The sequence below is a fragment of the Mirounga leonina genome, unplaced genomic scaffold, assembly GCF_011800145.1.
Source record: "Mirounga leonina isolate KUSES-001 unplaced genomic scaffold, KU_Mleo_1.0 Mir_174, whole genome shotgun sequence".
NCBI lineage: Eukaryota > Metazoa > Chordata > Mammalia > Carnivora > Phocidae > Mirounga > Mirounga leonina.
The window spans coordinates 22,788,938-22,810,840 of NW_023270451.1; the positions used below are offsets into that span (position 1 = coordinate 22,788,938).

The 21,903-nt window shown below is 42.4% G+C and overlaps 1 protein-coding gene across 1 annotated transcript in view; it reads right to left on the reverse strand.

Annotated features, from left to right (window-relative positions):
• Positions 1-21,903, reverse strand: part of PON1 (paraoxonase 1) — a 31,959-nt gene that overhangs the window by 3,771 nt on the left and 6,285 nt on the right. Inside the window, exons 2-7 of the mRNA XM_035021416.1 lie at positions 20,067-20,137; positions 18,512-18,567; positions 17,155-17,323; positions 12,928-13,054; positions 9,460-9,660; positions 8,080-8,161 (exon numbers count right to left, since the gene is read on the reverse strand). Of these exons, the coding sequence (XP_034877307.1) occupies positions 8,080-8,161; positions 9,460-9,660; positions 12,928-13,054; positions 17,155-17,323; positions 18,512-18,567; positions 20,067-20,137 (706 nt within the window). The remainder of the gene's footprint in view (positions 1-8,079; positions 8,162-9,459; positions 9,661-12,927; positions 13,055-17,154; positions 17,324-18,511; positions 18,568-20,066; positions 20,138-21,903) is intronic.

Here is a 21,903-nt window from a genome sequence, read left to right on the forward strand (position 1 = left end):
TAAATAATACCAATGATTCTTAATTCCACCATTCATCATCTTGCCTGCCTTCTACTGGGGAGAAATCACATCTATTTGTTTACCTCTAGCTCTCCGTTGGAGAAGTAATATCTACCATGTACCTCAAACAGAGGCCAGCATCCCTCAGTGCCCAGAGACCGTGTAATAGCTGGTGGTGACTCACCGCAGAGGCCAGAGTGTGGGCAGGCGGCTGCAGCAAACCAACGTGGCGGCCCTGCCCTGTACTTCCTACTCTAAATGAGACCTCTCCCCCTCGACGTCCTTGAGGGGGCTGCAGGGCTCAAGCCTCGCACCAGAGCCTCCACCCAGAGCCATCATTCATTCTTACCCTGGAGACATCCGGGTTGGTCAAAGGAGGTGGCCAAGCAGACATCCTCTGGCCAAAACCAGCCCCAGGCCTTCTCTGTCTCCCCAAGCCCCCTTCCATCACAGTGTCTATAGATAGTCTATGCCGATCCCGCCGTTTTCTTTAGATGAGGAAAATGTGTGTCTCCGGGTTCTCTGCTGTTATCTTTGGAAGGGGTAACAGCCAACTGGTGAATTGCATGGCCGTTGAAAGCCTACAGAGATGTGAGCTGGGGGTGAGAGAAGAGAAGGACACCCAAGCCCGGGGAGCCCCATTCATTTGACACACGATTACTGAGCTCTGACCATGTGCTCTGCAAGCAGCTCAGCTCCTGGGAGAGTGGGTAGGTAAGTGGCAGGCCTGGCTCCTGCTGAGGAGGGGCTGACAGTCCAGCAGGGAGCCCCTTTTGGGCCCAGCAATTAACTCTTGTCTTGCAAATCTCTAATTCCTAGCAAAACTCACTACAATGCATGCAACTGACACATTTCAAGCCTCCACAAAGCCAAGTGGAAGATGGTACTTTTCTTGATAGAGGAAACTTAATAAATGATTCTCATTGGAAAAAAACTGTGTCCTCTGTTAACAAAGATCCCAATTTTTAGAGAATGGAAATGCACTGAAGTGGGACTGATTCGTTGGCTGTGTCCTGGAATCTTTTTCTTTTTTTTTTTTCTTTTTGTGGAGAAGGGATTATTTTATAGCGGTATAATATGCATAACATGAAATGTGTCATTTTAACCATTTTAAAGGATACAGTTTAGTGACATTAGTACACCCACAGGGTTGTGCAAGCGCTACCCCCTATCCATTCCCAGAAACTTTCATCATCCCACACAGAAATTCTGTATCCAACAGCTCCCAATTCCTCCCTCCGTGAGCCCCTGGTAACTCCTATTCTATTTTCTGTCTATGATTTTGACTATTGCAGGAACCTCATATAAGTGGAATCACACAATATTTGTCCTTTCGTGTCTGGCTTACTTCACTTAGCATAAGGTCTTCAAAGTTCCCTCCATGTTGGAGCATGTATTAGGACTGCGTTCCTTTTTAAGCCTGAATAATATTCCATTGTATGTGTATACCACATTTTGACAGGACATAAATCTACCCACATCTCATCGCAAATTCTAAGATCAGTCTCAGCTCATTTATCAAATTCCCTGACACTCCAGGTAATAATGAATTAACTGGTCTTGATTAATCTGTTCCTTCAAAAGAAAAAAGAACATTACAGTCACAGGGGTAGACTCAACTGAATTGTCATGTCAGGAGACAGGGGCCTTACCTGTTGCCAAAAGTGGGAGCCAAATCTAAAATAGGTCCTTGGCAGGACCAGTGTCTTTATCATTCTGTGTCGCGTATATATTGAATTGGGCTCTATTCTTATAAAATTCTTTAACTTTCAATTTACAGAAGTACTTATTGTTACAACCACCATTTGTTTCCATTCCCTCAGCCAGTAGGAGTGTGTAAAATTCCATTTTACTTCAGCTAATACCAAATTGGCCACGCCAATGATTTTTCATGTCAAACACGATGCTACGTTGGATACTGCTTTGAGGTAATTTTCTCGAAGTGAAGCCCCTCACGACAGGACATTGGATGTACTGACGGGAACAGCCCCACAGTGCCTGGTGACAGCGCCTCAGACTGGGGGCGACTACAGCAAGAGAGTCAGGTCCTGTTTGTAAGGGACAGGAGACTACTTTCACACTGCTCCACTTTACTGTTATTTTCTCTTTCCTCTCCTTTGTGTGTTTACCTCCGTTGACCCAAACCTTCAGATCAGATCATAATCGGTAGGGGTAGAAGAGAACCCCCTGAAGCATACCCAGCTCCATCGTATTAATCGAACAAGTCTTTGTTGAGTGCCTACTATGTGTGGGGAATTCTTCCAGGGACAAAGAGAAAATACCCCGTCCTTCTGGAACTTACACCCTAGTGGAAGAGGCAGACAATAGTGAGGATAAATAAAATATATTGTATTTCACTTATAAAATATAAGTAAAATATATAATATTAGTAGTGAGGTCATGGAGAGGACATGACCACCAGTTGATCCTCAAGCTGGACCCAGACAACTGGAGGCTCCTTAACCCCTCCCTTGGCCTTGGGATGTACATTCTCTCCACTGTTTCCACAGTGGGAGCTGTTCCAAGGACATAGCCTTGAGAGAGTAATGTGTTATTGAGACCATCTGGACAGTATATGTGGCTGAATCCAGTTAAGACCTCTATAAAAACGTTTAAGATTCTGGTCGGTGGGTGTGGAGATCTACTTGTCTCATGACTGCTCAAGACAAGCCTCGTATGAAATTTCCCTTGCTTATTAAACCTTCCACCCACAATCTGGAGCAGTCTGCCTTCTTTTTTGATCTCTCCTTGCCCTCTGTGTATGGGGGCCAAGGGACCAGTTTCAGGTTGCACCCAGGAAGCTCCCCAGATTACAAACTAATAATTGGTGAGCCAGCCAGGAGACCAGAGAAATGGGCTTTAGGAAAGAGGCATCCTTGGGGAAAATCCCGAGTTGGCCATTGACCTCTACGTGGGGAAGGGTGGGCCCCATGGCAGATGCCTGGGGACGGTGCCCAAAATGATTTAACACACTACTCAGCCATAACAAGGATTGAGATCTCATGATTTGCAAAAACATGGCTTGACTTAGAGGATACTATGCTAAGTGAAATAAGTCAGACAGAGAAAGACAAATACCATATGATTTCACTTATCTGTGGAATCTAAAAAGACCAAACAAATGAACAAAGAAACAAGGGAAACAGACTTACAAGTACAGAGAACAAACTGGGGGTTGCCAGAGGGGAAGGAAGGCGTTGGGGGGGTAGCAGAATAGGTGAAGGAGATGAAGAGGCATAAACTTCGGGTATAAAATACATAAGTCACAGAGATGAAAAGTATAGTCAATGATACTGTAATGCCATTGTATGGTGACAGTGGTGACAGTGATGACACTCGTGATGAGCATGGAGTAATGTACAGAGTTCTCCAATCACTATGTGGTACACCTGAAGTTAATGTGTCAACTATTTAATAAATAATTAACTTAGAAATAAAGGAAGTGGGAAGAAGAGTTGCAGTTAGAGAAGGACGTGTGGGTGCCCACTACTCGGTAGCCTCGGGGCTGGCAGACAAGAGGAGAGAGCAAATAATAAGTTGAAGACCCTGCATGCCATTTTGCAAAGCTGGGAGGGCCCAAGCTGCCGAGGATCAAGGTCCGAGCGCTGTGACAAGGTCTGATTGGGACATTAAGAGGTGGAATGCCTGGGAAAATGGGGGAGAGGGAAGAGGACATGCTGTGAAGTGAACGAAATGCCCCATGCTGTCCAACCCCGAGTACAAAGGCAAGCAAAAGCACCACAACGACCCCAGCCAGCAGGGCAGCCTCCAACTGAGGAGACATTCATGAAGAGAGAATGTACTTCCGCTGAGCTTATTGATACAGCTGCCAAGTTCCAGCAAAAGGCCAGGGCAAGTATCCTAGCATGGTTAGCGCACCTATGGGATACGGGGCAGATGGCATTTCTCTGGGCAGGAAGCAGAGAAAATGGGCAACTTCACCACACACCCTGCTCCCCAGCAGCGCCGGCATGGCGCTCAGTGGTTCAAAATACTCACTCCCTTATAGACTGGATTCTTCTAGCCTGCAGGGAGGTTTGGCCCAATGAGGGACACCTCCCTGGGCATGTGGAACCCTGAAAATCTACAGAGAAGGTACAACAATCCTTAGGGAGTTGGGAATGAGACAGGCAACCTCAGCCTCTGTCTTTAAAGCCCTAATCAGGCCACATTCACGGCAAGAATGAAAAGTGGTATACTCCGGTCCGCCCCAACACCTGTTATGGGACACTCATGTCCAGGTTGAGCCCAGTTGTGGGACAAGATATTTATAATGTTGGGCAATCCATTGTTGGTTTGGGGAAAACTGACAAATCCCGGGACTGGTACGGGCTGTGGGAAAGACTTGAGACAGAGAGATCACCCATAAAACCTAAAGACTATCCTGATCAGCCATAAAGGTCCAGTAAAAATAACCCAGAAACAAATGTGGTTTAACCTCATTGCCGTAGGGAGCTCGCCTGAACAGAAAAACTGACAACGCAACACTGTGTTCATTGGCAGGTGGAAAGCCATAAAACCTGAACAACAATCCAGACCTGCTCCATCTGCCCCTTACCCTCCCTGATGCCCTGCCTGCTCCAGCAGAAACTTCGGGAATGCAATGCTGTTGGGGGTGGTGCCTCCCATACCGCAGGTAATAGATACAGGCCAGGACTGCCTCCAAGTGAGGGCAGGTACAGATGATCAGAGGCCTCAAGTTGAGCTCACTTGTCACTGGTCCTCCAGGAGTGACAGCTCTGGTGGAGCCTGGATCCAAATGTACTCTAACACATGGTGACCCTCAGAAGTTTTCAGCACCACCAATGGTTACAGAGAGCGAATGGTTATGGTTAAGAAAGTTCTTTGACGAAATTTAGTGTTCCTCCGTACTACCCCAGGAATATGAGGTTTTTCTTTCTCCAATACCAGAGAATCTATTGGTTCGAGTAATCAAACCAGTGCCGAGGAGAAACACCCACCGGGAACCAGTAGGCCTGCCAGCCCTTCAAAAAATGGTAGCTGTTAAACAATATAAATTGCTTGGGGGCATAAAGAGATAGGAGAAACTATCCAAGAACATGCTGCAGGGCATTCTGCAAGCTTTCTTGGAACTGCTGCAAGGGAGAAGATAGGTCACAAACCCACAGAAAATTCAAGGCCCAGGAACCGCCACAAGGCTTTTGGGAGTCATTTGGTTGGGCAAGACAAACGTTCCAGAAGCTGTGATTGATAAGGCGCAAGCTTAACAACCCTTAAGAACTTGAAAGCGGTGCGAACCTTTGTAGGGATTTGGGGGTTTTAGAGGGCTTTTATTCCCCATCTGGCATCGTGTCTCTGTCTCTGATATGGACTGATAAAGAAAGGACATGTGTAGGACTGGGGATCAGGACAGCAAGTCCCCTTTGAGAAAGCAAACATACTAGTGAAGTAGATTACAGCTCTGGGCATCTCGCAAGCAGGGCTACTATTTGGGTTTGATGTGTCTGTGACTCCAGACGGATTGCGCACTGTGGTGGGGATAATGGAAGGACAGAGTACCCCTAGGATTTTGGTCCCAGCCCTGGAAGGGGACAGAAAATTCCATATACTCCTTAGAGCAACAGCTCCTAGCCGTATATGCGCAGTACGGCTCCAGGGCGGGGAGCCTGTCGGGAAGGAAGAGGATATCAAATTAAGAACTTCCTTTCCTATCAAAGGGTGGGTTGAGAATATGTTCCTGCCACGCATCTCTGCCATGGCTCAGACCCCCATGTTGACAAAGTGGCGTTCCGATCCGCAGCACGGGAGCACCCTGCCCACCAGCCCACGGCCTCTAGAAACACAGTCTACTGGCCCCGTAGAATACGTAGATCCTCCAGATGCATCGACCCCCAATTCCATGGCAGTGCTTGCAGCTTGTAGAGAGGGAGTGGGGGATGGATCTAGTCAAGGGAATCCATCCACGTGAACTGCAGTTGCTATTCAGCCCAACACTGACACCATCTGGATAGAAGCAGGAAGAAACTGCGGCCGTGGACTGAACTAGGGGCTGTTTGGCTGGTGATCACTCCTGAGCCCTGACAGGTGACCCTTTGCATTGACAGTTGGGCTGTTCTAGAGGGATTAATCCTGTGGCTGGGACTGTGGCAAGCCAAGGGGTGGATGATGGGAGTAAGCCCCGGTGGGGGCAGGATATGTGGAAAAACATTTGAGTCTGCCTGCAGAAACCTGAGGCAGTCCCTACTGTCTTCCACATCCCAGCTCATGCGGGGATGACACCCTCTGGCAATCAGGAAGCTCATGTCCTAGTGTGGATCTAAGTTATAGCAACAAACCCTTTAGGAGATACAGAGACTGGGTGCATAAAAAGAGTAGCCACCCCAGCGGCCCAGTGGGAGGGCGTATTTCCAAAGATGCTCTATTGCCCTCAAAATAGAGAGACTCTAGCGTGCCCGACGTGTTTTAAACAACACCCAAGCTACAGCCAAGCAAAGCCCTGACCAAATTCATCCAATAAGGCTTAAATGAGAGCCAACAAAGCCTGTCCTTACTGAACACTGAAATGTCTCTAATTATAAAAGCTGTCCTCCCAGATCGGATGGCCTCAAACACTATCGCCACCTCTTTGCCATTATCCAAACAGAATGTTGTGTGTTCATGCCTGATGAGTCTGCTCGTGTGTCATCTTTTTAAATCACGTGAGGACACAAGTGAATGCCTGGAGTGATCTGACCCTCAGCTTGGGGGACTTAATAAATCAGTGGTTCAGATCATGGGGCCCTTGGATGAAAACATGGTCATTGGTTTGGGGAATCATTGCTGTAATCTGCGTTCTCCCTTGCATGTGCCTGTACTCTCGCTGTGCTATCTGCCCCCAGGGTAGCCAGAGAGCCACTAAACACGCTGCCTCCAAGCTAGTGAGCCCCTTGCTGACTGCTCAGGGCACGTTGCAGAAGAGGGGGGTATATGAGATCGTAAGAGCTGTCGCAAGGGATGGAGTGTTGGAGGAGGTCATTGAGAGGCCACAACCCCTGGCTGAACCTCCAGCTGGACCTGGACAACTGAAGGCTCCCCGTCCTTGAAATGTGTATTCTGCCCGCTGTTGGCACAGTGGGAGCCATTCCAGGGACACAGCCTTGACAGAGTAGAGTGTTGTCGAGCCCATCTGGGCGGTGTATGGGACTGAGCCCCCATTAAGGCCTCTATATAAACTTCTAAGATTCCGGTGGGCAGGTGCGGAGAGCTACTCATCTTGCAGCTGCCGAAGACAAGCCAAGTAAATAAGTGCCTTTGTTTATTAAACCTGCCACCTACCTATCTGGAGGGGCCTGCCTCTTTCTCGGTCTCTCCTTGCCCTCTGTGTGGAGGCAGGGGAAGAGGGTGGTTCGGACTGGGCCAGGACGCCCCTGAGCTTGCAAACTATTAGGGTGTGTGTAGCGAGGCGAACAGAGCTGCAAGCCTAGATTAGGTAGCCAGGGAATGCCTCGCTGAGGTGACATTTTAGTGGAAACTGGAAGGATATGAAGGAGAGAGCCACTGAGATCTGGAGGAAGAGCATCGGAGCCGAGGGAACCAGGGCCCCGCCTGAGGCAGGGCCCCACCTGGGGAGCTCAGGGGGGTGAGGCTGAGCAGGAGGGGGTCTTGGAGACAAAGGTAGCAAAGTGCTGGGCTGCAGGGCTGCTTAGTGGCCACCGGGAGTCCTTGATACTTTATTGGGCTTCATATTAGATTTACATTATTTATAACTATTACGGAGAGCGTTGTCACACGACATATCAGTTGAGGTGATTTCTTGGCTGTTTCATCAACATGGAGGGAAAAATGAAAGGGAGAGAGAAAGGGGAGGGAGGAAGGGAAGGGAAACTGAGCAATGAGGATTCATTCGGGCAGGAAGAATCAAAGTTTCATAGGTGAGATATTTGGCTTGCTGCTTCCCACTCTGCAGTTGAGTAAAAGTGAACAACAAACATACATGATGCTGTTGACTCTTAATAAAGAAGTGAAAAATTGGTTCTCACCCACTCCAATTAGACAGTCCTTTTTTGCTCACTTTTAATTTCACAAATCAATTAGAATCTAATTATCACTCTGCAAACTTACAGTGTTAATACATCTCACCTTCAATGGAGTTAAAGTCCAATTAGCGTGCTTTTCATACACATGAATCTTATGAGCCAGCAATTCAGATATATAGACATACCTTCAAAGAAGAAAGAGCTACATCAAAGCACTTGAAGTAATACGGCTCAGAAGGTTACGGTGAAGTTTGTAAGAACCCTTCCTAGGAAAGAACTTCGCTTAGAGACTGGAAAATGCAACCCCTCTCAAAGCACACCAAATTCTGAAAAAAAAACCTCAGTCAGTTTACAATGTGCAAAGGCGTTTTCATTTCTGAAAAGTTGTTTCTAAAGGTAGGAACCTAGTTGTCCCTGATTAGAAGGGAAGAAACGTAGCCCTAGTACCAGCTCTTAATATCTGGGAGTAAAATGTATGACATTACTTCTCTTCACTTGTCAATATAGTGACAGTCCCCAGGTTCTGCATGTCAGAGGATAGCGAGTTCTCTCAGGCAGCCTTCAGGAGAACCCTTTGACAACCAGGCCCTTGTTTTAGGCCAGAGAAAGTATGGGAGAAGACAAGATGCTTGGCCTCGATCTGAGAGAAGTCTTCCTCCCCTCTCACCCTGAGCCTGGTCCTGACCCTGTGCATTTCGTATTTTGCACGCAGTGCAACGCCCCACTCATCGTAAAGACATGTGGTCAGTGCAGCCCAGAACAAAGAGAGAAATAACGACATATTATCTGCTACTTTGGAAGACCAGGAGATGCTATAAATACTTGAAAGCCGTCCACATGGTTCCTCTAGTTATGTTACTAACTTCTGAAATCCGTGATGATAGAAGATGAGGAAGGTTATATATGACTGGATACATGGCTTTTGTGGATAGACTAATGTTACCCAAAGTGTGGTCCCACAGCCAGTGTTGCTCTGGGAATTGTTTGTTTCGGGGTATCATCAAGTAATAACGTAAATCAACTACATCTTGAAGCGTACTGCTTAGTTAAGCGGACTTTTCCCCACAGTAACACTTTCTTGACGGAGAAAGCAGTGTCTTGATTTACATTTTGGTGCAAGCTCTTTATCTTGTCACAAACCAGCACTACTGAGATATGTAACTACATGCTGTTAATCTTATTACGACCTCAAAATTCTTCCCTCAAAGCAAAGCTATTGAGTAATATTAAATGTTTATCACAGTTCCCCTTCTTGATATATTCATCCCTATTCCCCAATTTAAAAGAATATGCCTACACAAAATAGAACATTTTGATTTGATACATTTTATCCCCTGAGAAATTAAGATATTTTAACATTCTTCCTAATTTCCTCTTACCAAGATAACATGTTAGAGCATGTCATGTTTAGAAAATGAGTATGTTCTAACGGTGTCTAATAAGAATGTGGGGAAATGCATGACATTGTAAAGAGTTCACATACTTGCCGTCAGGTGAGATGTTGATTCCATTAGCAAAATCAAATCTGTCTGTCATCACTTGAACTTCATTTGGACTATAGTAAACAACGTAAGACCACGCTAAACCCAAATAGAGCTCCCAGGATCTCAGGTAGGGGTCAACAAAATAGTGATCATTTGTGGCATAAGAGTGCTCAGGTCCCACAGCAACAATATCATTGAAACTGCAAATTCAAACACACATATAGGATATATACAAGGGAAGGTTTTGTACGTTACAGCATTAGGCATTGATTAGCATTCATTAATGGCTGTTCCTAAAATCAAGATGCAGATGAAGCTTTCACTCTAGCCGTTAGGGCACAGAATTCATATGAATTCATATTCAATGCCACCTGTAGGATCCTCAAAGACAGTAATTACTCTTAAGAAACCCTAAAAGGTTACTATAACAATGTAACATAAAAATCCTATTAATTGTATCTGAAAAATAGTGCTATGGTGTGTGTGTGCGTGTGTGTGTGTGTGTGTGTGTTTAGATATACTATATTCAGTAGACATTAAATTAGGCCAGGAATCATTATCAGGGCAAAATGCATTTATGTTCATACAGAAGTCACTCTCACATTGAACAGTCTGGGATATCATCGGGCAGAGGGAGGAAAAAACACTGGCCATCTTGAGACTTGCATTTTAGTTAAAGCTCTGTCACGATTAGCTGTGCCATTTAGGTAAAATTAATCATTTTGCAATGCAGGGCCTCAGTTTCCCTATCTGTAAAAGGAGGACGAGATGGACTGCTCTATATTTTAGCCTTAGAAGGTCACTTCCGGCCTTAAAGTTTCATGATTCTAAACTGAGGAAAATGTCCACGAGCAAGAATGCTCAGGAAAGGGATGCTACGGCTTATTTTCTTTCTGATTTTGATTCTCTCTCTGTTACTGAAAATCTAAGATATATGAGTCTATTTTTCTGCTTTAATAGGTACAACAGTGAACACATAAGTGAGTCATTCTCTGCTGATTGAGGTGACAGAAGTTCCCCAGGGCCATTATCTGGGAGAGAATTATCTCCGCTCCGTTGCTGAGGGCATGATGGCCAGCCCATCAGCTCTGACGCAGCTCTGGGCTCCTGGGCCAGTTAGATAAGCACACAGAGTCTCAGTTTTCTCATCTGTAAAGAGAGGTTAAACAATTTTCCCAAAATCCTACAGCTCATTAGTATAAGACTAAGGGTCAGAATCTTAATTTGTAGAGTCTCAGTGGAAATCACAGTCAGACAATGCTTGTTGGGTGCTTTGTAGGAAGCCGGCCACTCGCTGAACCCTCCGTCAGTGGTGATCACTACCGCGACATGAGAAAAAAGGTCCAGGAATTTAGGATTAGTGTGTACAGGCTCAGGCATAAACCTCTTCTCTCTCTCTCCTTCCCCCTCTCTTTTTTCCAAAGTGAGTAGTATACTTTACAAATCATTTGCCTGTTTTTCGTAAAAAAAAGTGGAGAGGAATATTTCAGAGTAATAGCTTTGAAATCTGATAGACCCCATTTGCATGCTGACATTGCTTGCTATTGTCTATGGGACCAAGCATGCCACTAAAATCTATACCTCAGTTTCCTCTCTGGACTTTGTGAGGTTAGGGTAAATAAAATGAAAGAATGAATATGAAGACCTTGGCACCATGCCTGGCTGTAAGAGATGATCGATCATGACTGCTGTGTTATCATTAATAACATACTTCAATTGTGATAGATTAGTAATAGGAATATTAATGCTATAAACAACAACATAAATAGCCATTAAATACAAAGCAGAAAATAGACATGGCTAGTCCTTCAGTTGAGAGAGCAGAATTTTAGTTAATTGTGGCACTATTTTTTTTTTTTCAGTTTGCTTCTATATTGCCAAAGACATGTATTTTTGCACTTGGCCCAGAAAAAAATACCCTAACCCTGGGAATCTGGACAAATATGAGGCTTCGAGACTAACTGTGAAACCAGTAAAGTAAACTTTCACTATTTCAGAGTGGCTCAGAGCCGCCGCTTCAGCCTCGAGATACAGGGTTAAAATTCCAGCTATGCCATTTTACTGATGGTATTATCTGGAGCAAGTTAAATACTCCAAAATGGCATAATAATAACACCTAATTAAGAAGGTATTTGTAAAAAGATAATAAAGTAATCAGTTTAAATTGGTTATTGTAGCACCTAACTTACAGTTAAAGCTCATTGTTACTATCACAATTATTACAATCACAATTATTATGCACAATTATTGCAATTATTATTACAGTTATTACAATTATTATTAGCCCAGCTTCTCTATTCTATATACTTTTCCCTAAAGTATCTTGGTATGTGGCACATTCTCCAGACGTTCAGTAATCTCATTCTCTTTCCAAATTACATCTGTTGAATGAATGTATAAATAACCTGTTCCACCAAAAGCTGTTCTCTGAATCTGTACTCATCCTAGGGATGCAGAAGAAGACTTGGGCCATATAGTTCCTATGCAGCTACTAATTAGTTGATTGACCTTCATCCAGTAACTCAGTTTCTCTCCAATCTCAGTTTCCTCATCTTCAAAACCACCAGATAAAAAAAGAGAGGAGGGGATCCTGGGAACACTGCCTGCGTGCCAGGCACTCTGCTAGGTCCCTGCATGTAAATAACACACAGTTTAAAAGAAATCTAGATTTACCAATACTGAGGCAATCCAATGCTGTCTGTTAATCATTCAAATAAAGTCTGGGACTCTAGACAATCTTAATGATTAGAGGATAAAGATTGTTTGGGAAGACTTTGTCAGACTTTTGTCCCAAATCCCTCACTAGCCTCACAAACCAAGTCCTAAGGCAAGTGAGGAAGTTGATTTTGTGTTGGGTTGACGGGGATCAGGGATCCCTGGGTGTTTTCTTTTTCCTTGTGTTATATTGTCAAGAAGCCTAAGATTGGAACTGAGTGTTAACCACAGATATGCTACTCCCTAAATTATGCACCCAAACATCAGTAGGGGTAGGATGGGGAGCTTTAGAGGCACCGGATCTCAGATCTCCCTTGGGTATATGTTTCTAATTCATAGAAACATCTAAGATTCTATTTTTTAATACAAAAAGAAATAAATGAATAAATAAGCAAGCTCATGATGTGGAATTTTTCTGTGAAACTGGTGTGGGTTTGAAATACAAAGTCTGGTTTTGGAGAAGAACAGAGTTATGTCTTAATAACAGCTTGAATGGACATTCTGAGGCTAAGAGCCATAAGTCAGCATCCAGGGAGCCTGGGAAATGAGAGAGGAAGAGAATGGGTCTTCTCTCAGGAGTTTGAATCTTCAAAAATATCTGCAGAAGACCATTTGGAGGAGTTTGTGATGATTAGAAAGGAGAATTGACCAGCCATTATCCCCCCTCCCACTCTGGCTGGAAGGAGAAACCAAAGGTGGATTAACCATCCACTGGTGTTAAAGGAAAATAGAAATATGATATATCTCAGTACTTAGGCAGAAGTTTGTGTCTGATGGTTTTCAGATGCAAAAGTGATTTTTCTTCTTCTTCAAATTTAAACAACTCAACTGTGGACTTAAAATTTGGATGGTTCACCACCAGCAGGTACACGGTATTATCTGAGAAGAGATTAAAAACAAAAATCGAAACATTAACTGAGCTCTCAGCTGTCAGCCCTGTCTCCAAAAAGCAATTTCAACCCACCTCCAACTAGTACTTAGGGTGTCAGGCAGATGGAATATTTTCATCTCCTTGTAGAGAGAAGCACTTGTGATTGCTCCAAAGGAAAAAAAAAATGGCTAAAGGAAGAACTAGTGACAGTCTCTAAACACCTCCAAACTCCACAGGAGGGAAAAATCCTCAACTTAAGAATGAGCAACGCTTGACACTAAAACTCCAAAGAGCTTGTTAAGCTTTCTATTGCAAATGGTCTCAGCAAGATGCAGAGTTGAGATAAAAGAGATAAAAGATGTGGAGAACACCGACATGAGAAGGTGTGCTTGGGTATAATTCACACAGTGTAAGATGATAAATTCCATAAAAAGAACACCTGAGAGATTCTATCAAAGGGAAGCAGCTTCCATGAGTCAGTCCAGCTTTAAGACATAAAAGAGACCAATTTAAGTGGTCAAGAAGGTGTGATTAGAGTTGGCAAGTGAAGTTAGATTATTACAGTCTTTGCCTTAAGAAGCAGTAAGTCTTTGGGATCTTTGATGTGACCAAATTGGTGTTTAAAGAAAAACAATGCAAAGTTTAGTGGGTTGAAATGAAGAGATTTAAACAGAGAAGCCAACCAGGAGGCTCCTGGTGGTTAGGACGTTGAACAAACAAGTGTTTATTTTCATTGGTATTAAGTACTACATAGGGAAAATAAAACCAGATAAAAGAAAGAAGAGTAATGAGATGTTTTCTTCATGACAGTCAGGGAAGTTCTGATGAAGTGATGTTAAAGCAGAGACCTAAATGATATAGGAGACCAAACCATGTGAGTATCTGGAGAAAGAGCATTCCCAGTTGAGGGAAGAGAGTGTGCAAAGGGCCTGCGACAGGAACTTCCTTGACACATCTCTTAATAGTGAGGTTGTGGATGGAGTAGAGTGAGTGAAAGCAAGAGTGGGAAGCCTGCAGCCATAAAGGTAGGTAGCCAAGGCCAGTCTTGTTAGGGCTCATGGTAAGGACCCAGGGCTTACTCACTGGGGCTTTGGAGCCAAGGAGTAACATGAGCTTACAGTACAGCAGTAATTCAGGTATGGGGGGAGAAGGGACCGGGCCAGAAGGATGGCATTAACAAGAAGTGGCAAGAAAGGATATGAGGACATTTGACAGGAAGTATCAAAAGTCCCTGATGATGGCTGAGAAATGAGGAAGTCAAAAATCAAAGTGAGTGAGCACTGAAACCCAGATTCATGTTTTGTGCAGCAGATTCTACTTCTAGGCATTTATCCTAAGGAAATACTCACAGAAGATATATATATATACAGGAATGTTTATTTTAGCATTGTTCACAATGAACGTAAAGGCAGAAACAGACTGAATATCCATCAACAGAAGAACTATATTACTGCACTCCCATGCATCTGGATCCTAAACAGGCATTGTAAAGGAGCTCTAAATGCACTGTCATAGAAAGGAGTCCATAATGTAATATTAAATGCAAAAGCACTTTATAGAAGGGTTTGGGTAATATGACTCCCCTTTATTCTTAAAAGTGTACACATACCCAACAGTATATTTCTTTGCACTTGATGTTTTAAAAATAAACTACGATGTTGATAAATGGGTGGAGAGGTCACTGAAAGGGGCTATATATGTATATATAAAAGAAGAGATGTCATACGGGGTAAAAGGTAAAGAAGGAAGGATAAAAGGATGGAAAATCAGTTTTCAACATGTTGAGTTTAAAGCAGCTATAAGAGAGGAACTCAAATAGAATAATCTGGTAAGCTTGAAGGAATGGAACTGAAGAGCTGATTAAAAATAAAGAATACCCCATTAATGGAATTCTCCCAGAAAGCAGGCATAGTTAATGGGTGTGACTTGGTTGAACTTTTTGAACTAGAGCAAATATAGAGGAGGCAAAAAAATCAGTCTTTTGGGGAATGTTCAGAGAATTTGAAATGAGTGACAAAACAATGAACAGGGGGAAAAACCTGCAGTAGGATCAGAACTAAGCTAAATAAGTATATTGGAATATCGGGGAGGAGAAATTTACTTGAAGGAGACAGTGGTCAACAGCATAAATGAGGTGGAGGAAGGAAGAAAGGAAAGAAGGCCAGAAAGAAGGGAGGGAGGGAGGGAGCAATTGAGTTAAATGAATTCTTTATATATTTTGGATATTAGCCCCTTATCAGATACATGATGTGCAAATATTCCTTTCCATTCAGTAGGTTGGCTTTTCATTTTGTTGATGATTTCCTTTGCTGTACAGAAGCTTTTTAGTTTGATTTAATTCTACTTGTTTGTTTTTGCTTTTGTCGCTTTTGCTTTTGGTGTCAGATTTAAAAGAATCATCGTCAAGATCTACGTCAAAGAACTTACTGCCTATGTTTCTTCTAGGAGTTTTATGGTTTCAGGTCTTCTATTCAAGTCTTTAATCCATTTTGAGAATTCATTTAACTCAATAGCAAAAACAAATAAATAATCTGATTTTAGAATGGGCAGAAGAGGTGGGCCCGGGTGGCTCAGTCTGTTAAGTGTCTGACTCCTGATTTCGGCTCAGGTCATGATCTTGGGGTCCAGGAATCGAGCCCTGTGTCTGGCTCCGTGCTCAGCAAGAGTCTGCTTGAAGGATTTTCTCTCTCCCTCTGCCCCTTACCCCACTCACATTCAATCTCTCTCTCAAATAAATAAATAAATCTTTAAAAAAATAAAAATAAGCAGAAGATCTGAAAAAGATATTTTTCCAAAGAAGACATAGACAGCCAACAAGTACAAGAAAAGATGCTCAACATCATTAATCAGGGAAATGCGAATCAAAACCATAGCGAGATACCATCTCACACCCGTTAGAATGGCTATTATCAAAAAGACCAGAAATAAAAGTGTTAGCAAGGATGTGGAGAAAAAGGAGTCCTCATGCACTGTTGTTGGGAATGCAAACTGGTACAGCCACTGTGGAAAACACTGTGGAGTTTTCTCGAAAAATTAAAAATAGAACTACCATACAACCCAGGAATTCCATTCTGGGTATTGATCTAAAGAAAATGAAAACACTAATTTGAAAACTATATGCTTCCCTATGTTCATTGCAGCATTACTTACAGGAATCAAGACATGGAAACAACCTAAGTGTCCATCGATGGATGAATAAACACACACACACACAGAGGAATATTATTCAGCCATAAAAAAAAGAACAAAAATCCTGCCATTTGTGACAATATGGATGGACCTTAAGGGCACTATGCTAAGTGAAATAAGTCGGGGGGAGGGAACTAAAGCAAGTGATTTCTTTTATATGTAGAATTAAAACCTAAAAGTGAAATACAAAGCTCATAGATGGTGGTTGCCAGAGGTGGGGAGTGGAGGGCAGGAGAAATAGGGGGTCAAAATGTAAAAGGAAAACAAATGCAGTTGATGTCAAATCCCACAGGGGTTTCTGTGCACAGCCAGGGTTGAAGAGTCATGTAGAGACCCAGCAAAAGGCTGCATCTAGAAAGGAAGAAATGGAAGGATGACATGAGGGATGGGGGCAATATGTTGATAGCTTTGAAATGTGAAGAAGTAGTTTGAAGACAAAACAGAGGCACCAGTGGACAGAAGGGCACGGAAAGTGACAGGGCTGAGAGAAAACTGACCATGGTGACTTTCTGTCAGTGGATCTATAACGTTGCTGATGCCTTCTGTTAGAAAAATCTATCCCTGTAAATTCCCGGATGTGGACAATTATTTGAAATAATGATCAGAGCTAAATATTATTGTTACCGTAATTATAGAGATAATGTGAATGCTGGTATTTTTAAAAATAAGTGCTTTACAAACCTTAAGTATTTTAGCATTCTCAAGCACCAGAGTGGTTATAATATTATATTTCATTAACATATGGGATACGTTTAACAGAAGAGTAACATTAATCATGATTATACTGTAGTTGACTGAGAGGAAATATTCATTCTTTAACATTTTTTAAATTTTGGCTTTGTTTTTAAATTTTGGCTTTGTTGGCTTTGTTTGCACAAATTTTAAGTGCAATTGCACTGTAAGCATTAAATAGCGTTACCTTCATCTGTGAATGTGCTAATCCCATGAGGGTTAAATGAAGACTGATCGAAGTTACTTCCAGTGACCCTGAGTTCTAACACTTTTGGATCTTCTTCATTCAGGTCCATCAGAAGAATTTTGCCAGGCTTATCAGGTGCAAAGCTCTTTATTCCAGGATATTTTAATCCCTTACGAAACATGAAGAAGAAAAAAATAGGCACATTACAAATACTTCAAAAGCTGATCGAGGCGGTAGATAGCACATGGGGTCATACTGTCTACTTCGCGTCACAGGGCCACATGGGAAGCCTCTTGGTTGGCTTGTGCGATAGGCCCATGGGGGTTCTGGAAGCCACGTGTTCCACCAGTCCACCCCACACAACACACTGGCTCGGACCCTTCCATCACCAGCAGCAAAGCCATATGTGTCCCATACCACAGCTCCCAACTCATGAGAAAGATCAAAAATGGAAAAGTAGACCAACTGGGCAATTGCTAATGGGCTTCAATCATATAAGCAAAGAATATGGAGAGAACATTGGTTATGGTTTTTAAAATGTCTCCTGGCAGGTTCCTTGGAAGCATCTCAGGGACAGAGTTTTAGGGGAAGTCTAGTGAGCCCAGAGACAACTTCTTTCTTAGCCTTCAATTAGAACAACACAGCTGTTTTTTGTTTTAGATGCTGGGGTCCCATATAAGATTTTGCTTGGAATATGTTATTCTGTTGCTTTAGAAAAGGGGTTTGTAAGACACTGCTGGAGAAGATGACTAGTCTTCCATCTTCACAGGAGAAAACTGGACTAAATAAATTACAACAGCCAGCAAAGGGTGTTGACTTCTTTTGTTTTTGAGCTATGTCACCACCACCGTGGTTTGTATGCAGAAGAGGTTCAACAAACATGGTGGCTTCACTCTTCAAAGTGTGGAAATTGTGGAATGGCCTATCAATAATTTTAGATTAAAGGGCTTATTTTGAAAAGTGTGAAAGAAAAAGGTAAAATCTAAATGACATGTGGAGGGATATATAGAAACATACACCCAATTCAGTAAATATTTGACTATACCACTTAAGTGCCTCAAGGGATAGACCATCGATGGAAAGCCATTCCTGAACTCATTGGACTCAGAAATTGCTACAATGGAAGATAAGGTAATATTCGAGTTCAGCGTACACACAGGAGTACAAATATGCCTAGAAGGCATACAGCCATAATTTTAACACCGGTGTAAAATGTATATACTGTTGGTTTTTTGAACCATATGACTGCTTATTTTATTTGAAGGTGGGCATTGGTAAATAGCAAGCTTAAACAAAAGACTTAAGCTGCTGGATCTAGAACATGGTGTAGAGCACTGTAAAGAAAGAAACCACTTACAGAGCTAATGAAAGCCAGTCCATTAGGGAGTATCTTCAAGTCTTCAGAGCCAGTTTCTGCCAGAAAAGAGAACAGTCAGTACAGAGTGTTGTAGACGATTGCAGGGCGCTGGTGATCCTTTTCTTTATCGCTCTTCACTGGAAAATGGGGCTACATATTTAGCTCTTATTTGATAGATTCAGAATAATTAACTCTTTCATTTACTTCTTCAAATTGACTAATAGGATTCTATAAAAATTAGAAGACACTGATATAATTAAGTGTAATTAAAATTTACACTTAATATGTATTTTTTAAATTAATGGACTAGAACTTTTTCCTCGGACTCTGAAATCTACATAAAGTTCATGGAAATTCACAAAATTTATAAAAGGTACAATTATTTGAAAACAGCTCGCTGTTTTGTTAAAGACACAGCGTAAACTACCAACATATATTAATACTTAATTCCAAATCCAGTAAATTCTTTTGAGAACCATATTGGAAATATAGGCAGATTCCAAATGCTTCAGTTAAAATGGGGATACATTTCATATGCAAAATACGCATCCACTATTAATTATAAGCATCAGTAAAATATCGCCAAGCTAATTATACTTTCCATGTACATTTTTAAAATCTCTATCATCCTAGAGACAAATGAGATTTTTGATTTTGTATTGATACTCTTAGTGGAGATGTTTGTTTTTCAAATATCCAGTGATATCTAATATCAATATCATATTTGTTTTCTAGAGAAAGATTGCACTGTAAGATATCTGGCCAACCTTTTTGATGCTGACTGAATAAGTCATATGGTATAGCCTTTCCTTCCTTAGTCAACCGAGATAAATAATTCTAAACTTAGCACAACAAAACATAACATCCAAAGCATGGATCTCAAACAAGTAGTCCTCAAATAACAAAATTGGTTGGTTGAAACCAGATGGGGACTTGAGTCCTGTGACACTCCCTGTTGGTTGCCTATAAGCTGCTATTCCCCTAGCCTTTTATCTTTGCTGACAGGGCCTGCCTTCCCCAATGGGAGCCCCATAATTACTTTCCCAGCTTCCTTTGCAGCTAGGGCCCCAGCCTGTTGTCTATCTCTGACTAATGAGATCTGAGGGGAAATCTGCTGAGAACTTCTGGGAAAAAATACTCTTCCCCCATATTTAAAAGAGAGATGCATGAGGAGAAGTCTTGTGGTAACTGCCAAGGTGTGTGAGAGCTTTTTAAATTTTGTCCCTTTACTCACTGCTTTTTCTCCTTCCCCTGTCCCTCCCCTGGAATCTCCTCAGGTTGTATTACCATAAAATCAAACATTGTTCCCACTTACTGTTTTTGCTAAACTGACCAAACAAAAACAAACTATGAAAAACCGTCAATACCTTGGCCATATGTTGGTGAAGTCAAAAGTCAAGTACGTTGGTATTTATAATTAACTACTGACTTAATCATTCTCTCCTGGTTCATGGTTCTATTTTTTGAACAAAATTAAACAGGTGTATTAATCAAATCAATAGCAAGATAATACTGCAAGTTCCAATGAGATACTTCCTCCTCTCTACATACTTACCTATTCCTTTAACTAAATTGCAGTTAGGAAGTTCGACTGGTGTTACTTCTCGGAAGGCATGAAGTCGTGTTCTGGGGGAGGAAAAAAAAAGGAATAAAACGCACCTAAAACTATTCAGAAATTGCAATTAAGTTGCAAAAGTTAGCCGCCAATAAAGTTCTCCTCAACTGGACTTTGCCTGAGTTTCAACCCTGGGGTTAGCGGTCCCTGGAGTCTGAGTGATTCTACCAGACAAGGTCAGAATAAGACCTGCGGGGCCTCTGGGTACATTCAGTGTTTATTTAGCCGAGGTGGACTGATCCACAAAGGAAATACATCATGTCCTCTCCAGAGCTCTGCGCACTTTGGCAGGAATAGGAACTACTTCATCAGCTGCGTAAGGAGTCCTATGTGGTAATTTGGGTTAAATAGCAACATGGTTCCAATTTACTCCATTGATGTTTTAGGGCTGCTGACAGATGGGCCTCCTACCCATCTGCCCAGTCTGGCTCCAGAGCCTGGACTGGGCATCTGCTTTGGGGTGTGTCACTTGAACAACACAGGTGTGCTTAAAGGGTTTATAACTTCAGAAAATCATACCCAAGGCCAGCATATAAAAAGACATTTCACACACACACACAAAAGCAACTTATTAAATTTGAGTGCATAAACATCCCAGGGAACATTTGAGCGAAGGACAAAAGAAAAAAGGACAGATGTGGGAAGGACGTACAAGCCGGCTGCCTGAGCAGAGCAAAACTATTGCCGAGGCATTTAAAAGAACGGGCCCACAACATCAGCACGGCCAACAGATGTAAACAATCAACATTTTTTTGAGAACTAATGATACAATATGGTCTTAGCGAGTAGCAACGATTATTGAAGAATGCCCAGAAATCTTATTTGGCTAAAGATAGGCTGAGAAATTCTTCACTTGCCTTACTGATAATTTAGTCTCACAGAGGAAGAGGTTGGGCTAGGGGACACTCTGGATAAAATTCTTAAGATGGTATAAAATGATAGGAATTGGGGGTGCTCCATCTTTCATCCAGAAAAAATTTAACATGTTCCTACTGCCATGGCGCTGGCCATCAATTCCACCTTTGGAGAGGGTCTGACCTAACAGGCTGGGAGTGGGATCTAGCAATTAGCTTTGTTAATCATTGTTAACAGGAGAAACCACAGTTTATCCTGAAGCACAACCAGAGTGGAGAACCACCAGCCCGGGTGCTAGAGCTCCAGAGATGAATGAATAGCTGAAGAAGGCCTGGCCTGTGAACAGAGGGTGGTTCCCTGAATGATGGACTTGGATTTACAAAGGAGACTTCAAGGGAAAGTTGGGATCTGTCCCCATGACCTGAGAAGCTACAAGGTATTTAAAAAATGGGAATCTGACATTATAATTACAAAAGTTCACAATAAAGAAATAAAAGGGAAAAGGACGATGCATTAGGAAAAGGATTTTGCATGGCACACACACACACACATACCCTAAAACAGGTTCACAAAAGAATGCTCATCTGAATACATGTAATACATTCTTAACCTTTCTATTCAATTCTATTTCATTCATTTTAAAATGCTGGCCATAATCTACTAAATTTGATTTATGAACCTCCATTTTGGAAAACATTGGTCTAGGGAAAGCTCAGTGAATATCCGTAAAGTGCCCCAAGGGATTCAAAGGACAGCACAAATGATGTTGAAGTTGCAGGTCCTATAGAAAAGATTCGATGACATGAAATCACTGAGTGGGCCGAGACTTGTGAAAAATACCAAGGATAGCCAAATTAGATTGTCTTAGAGCCAAAGCCACCTGGGAAGAACAGACGCACTGCCTGGTCACAAGACCCATCAA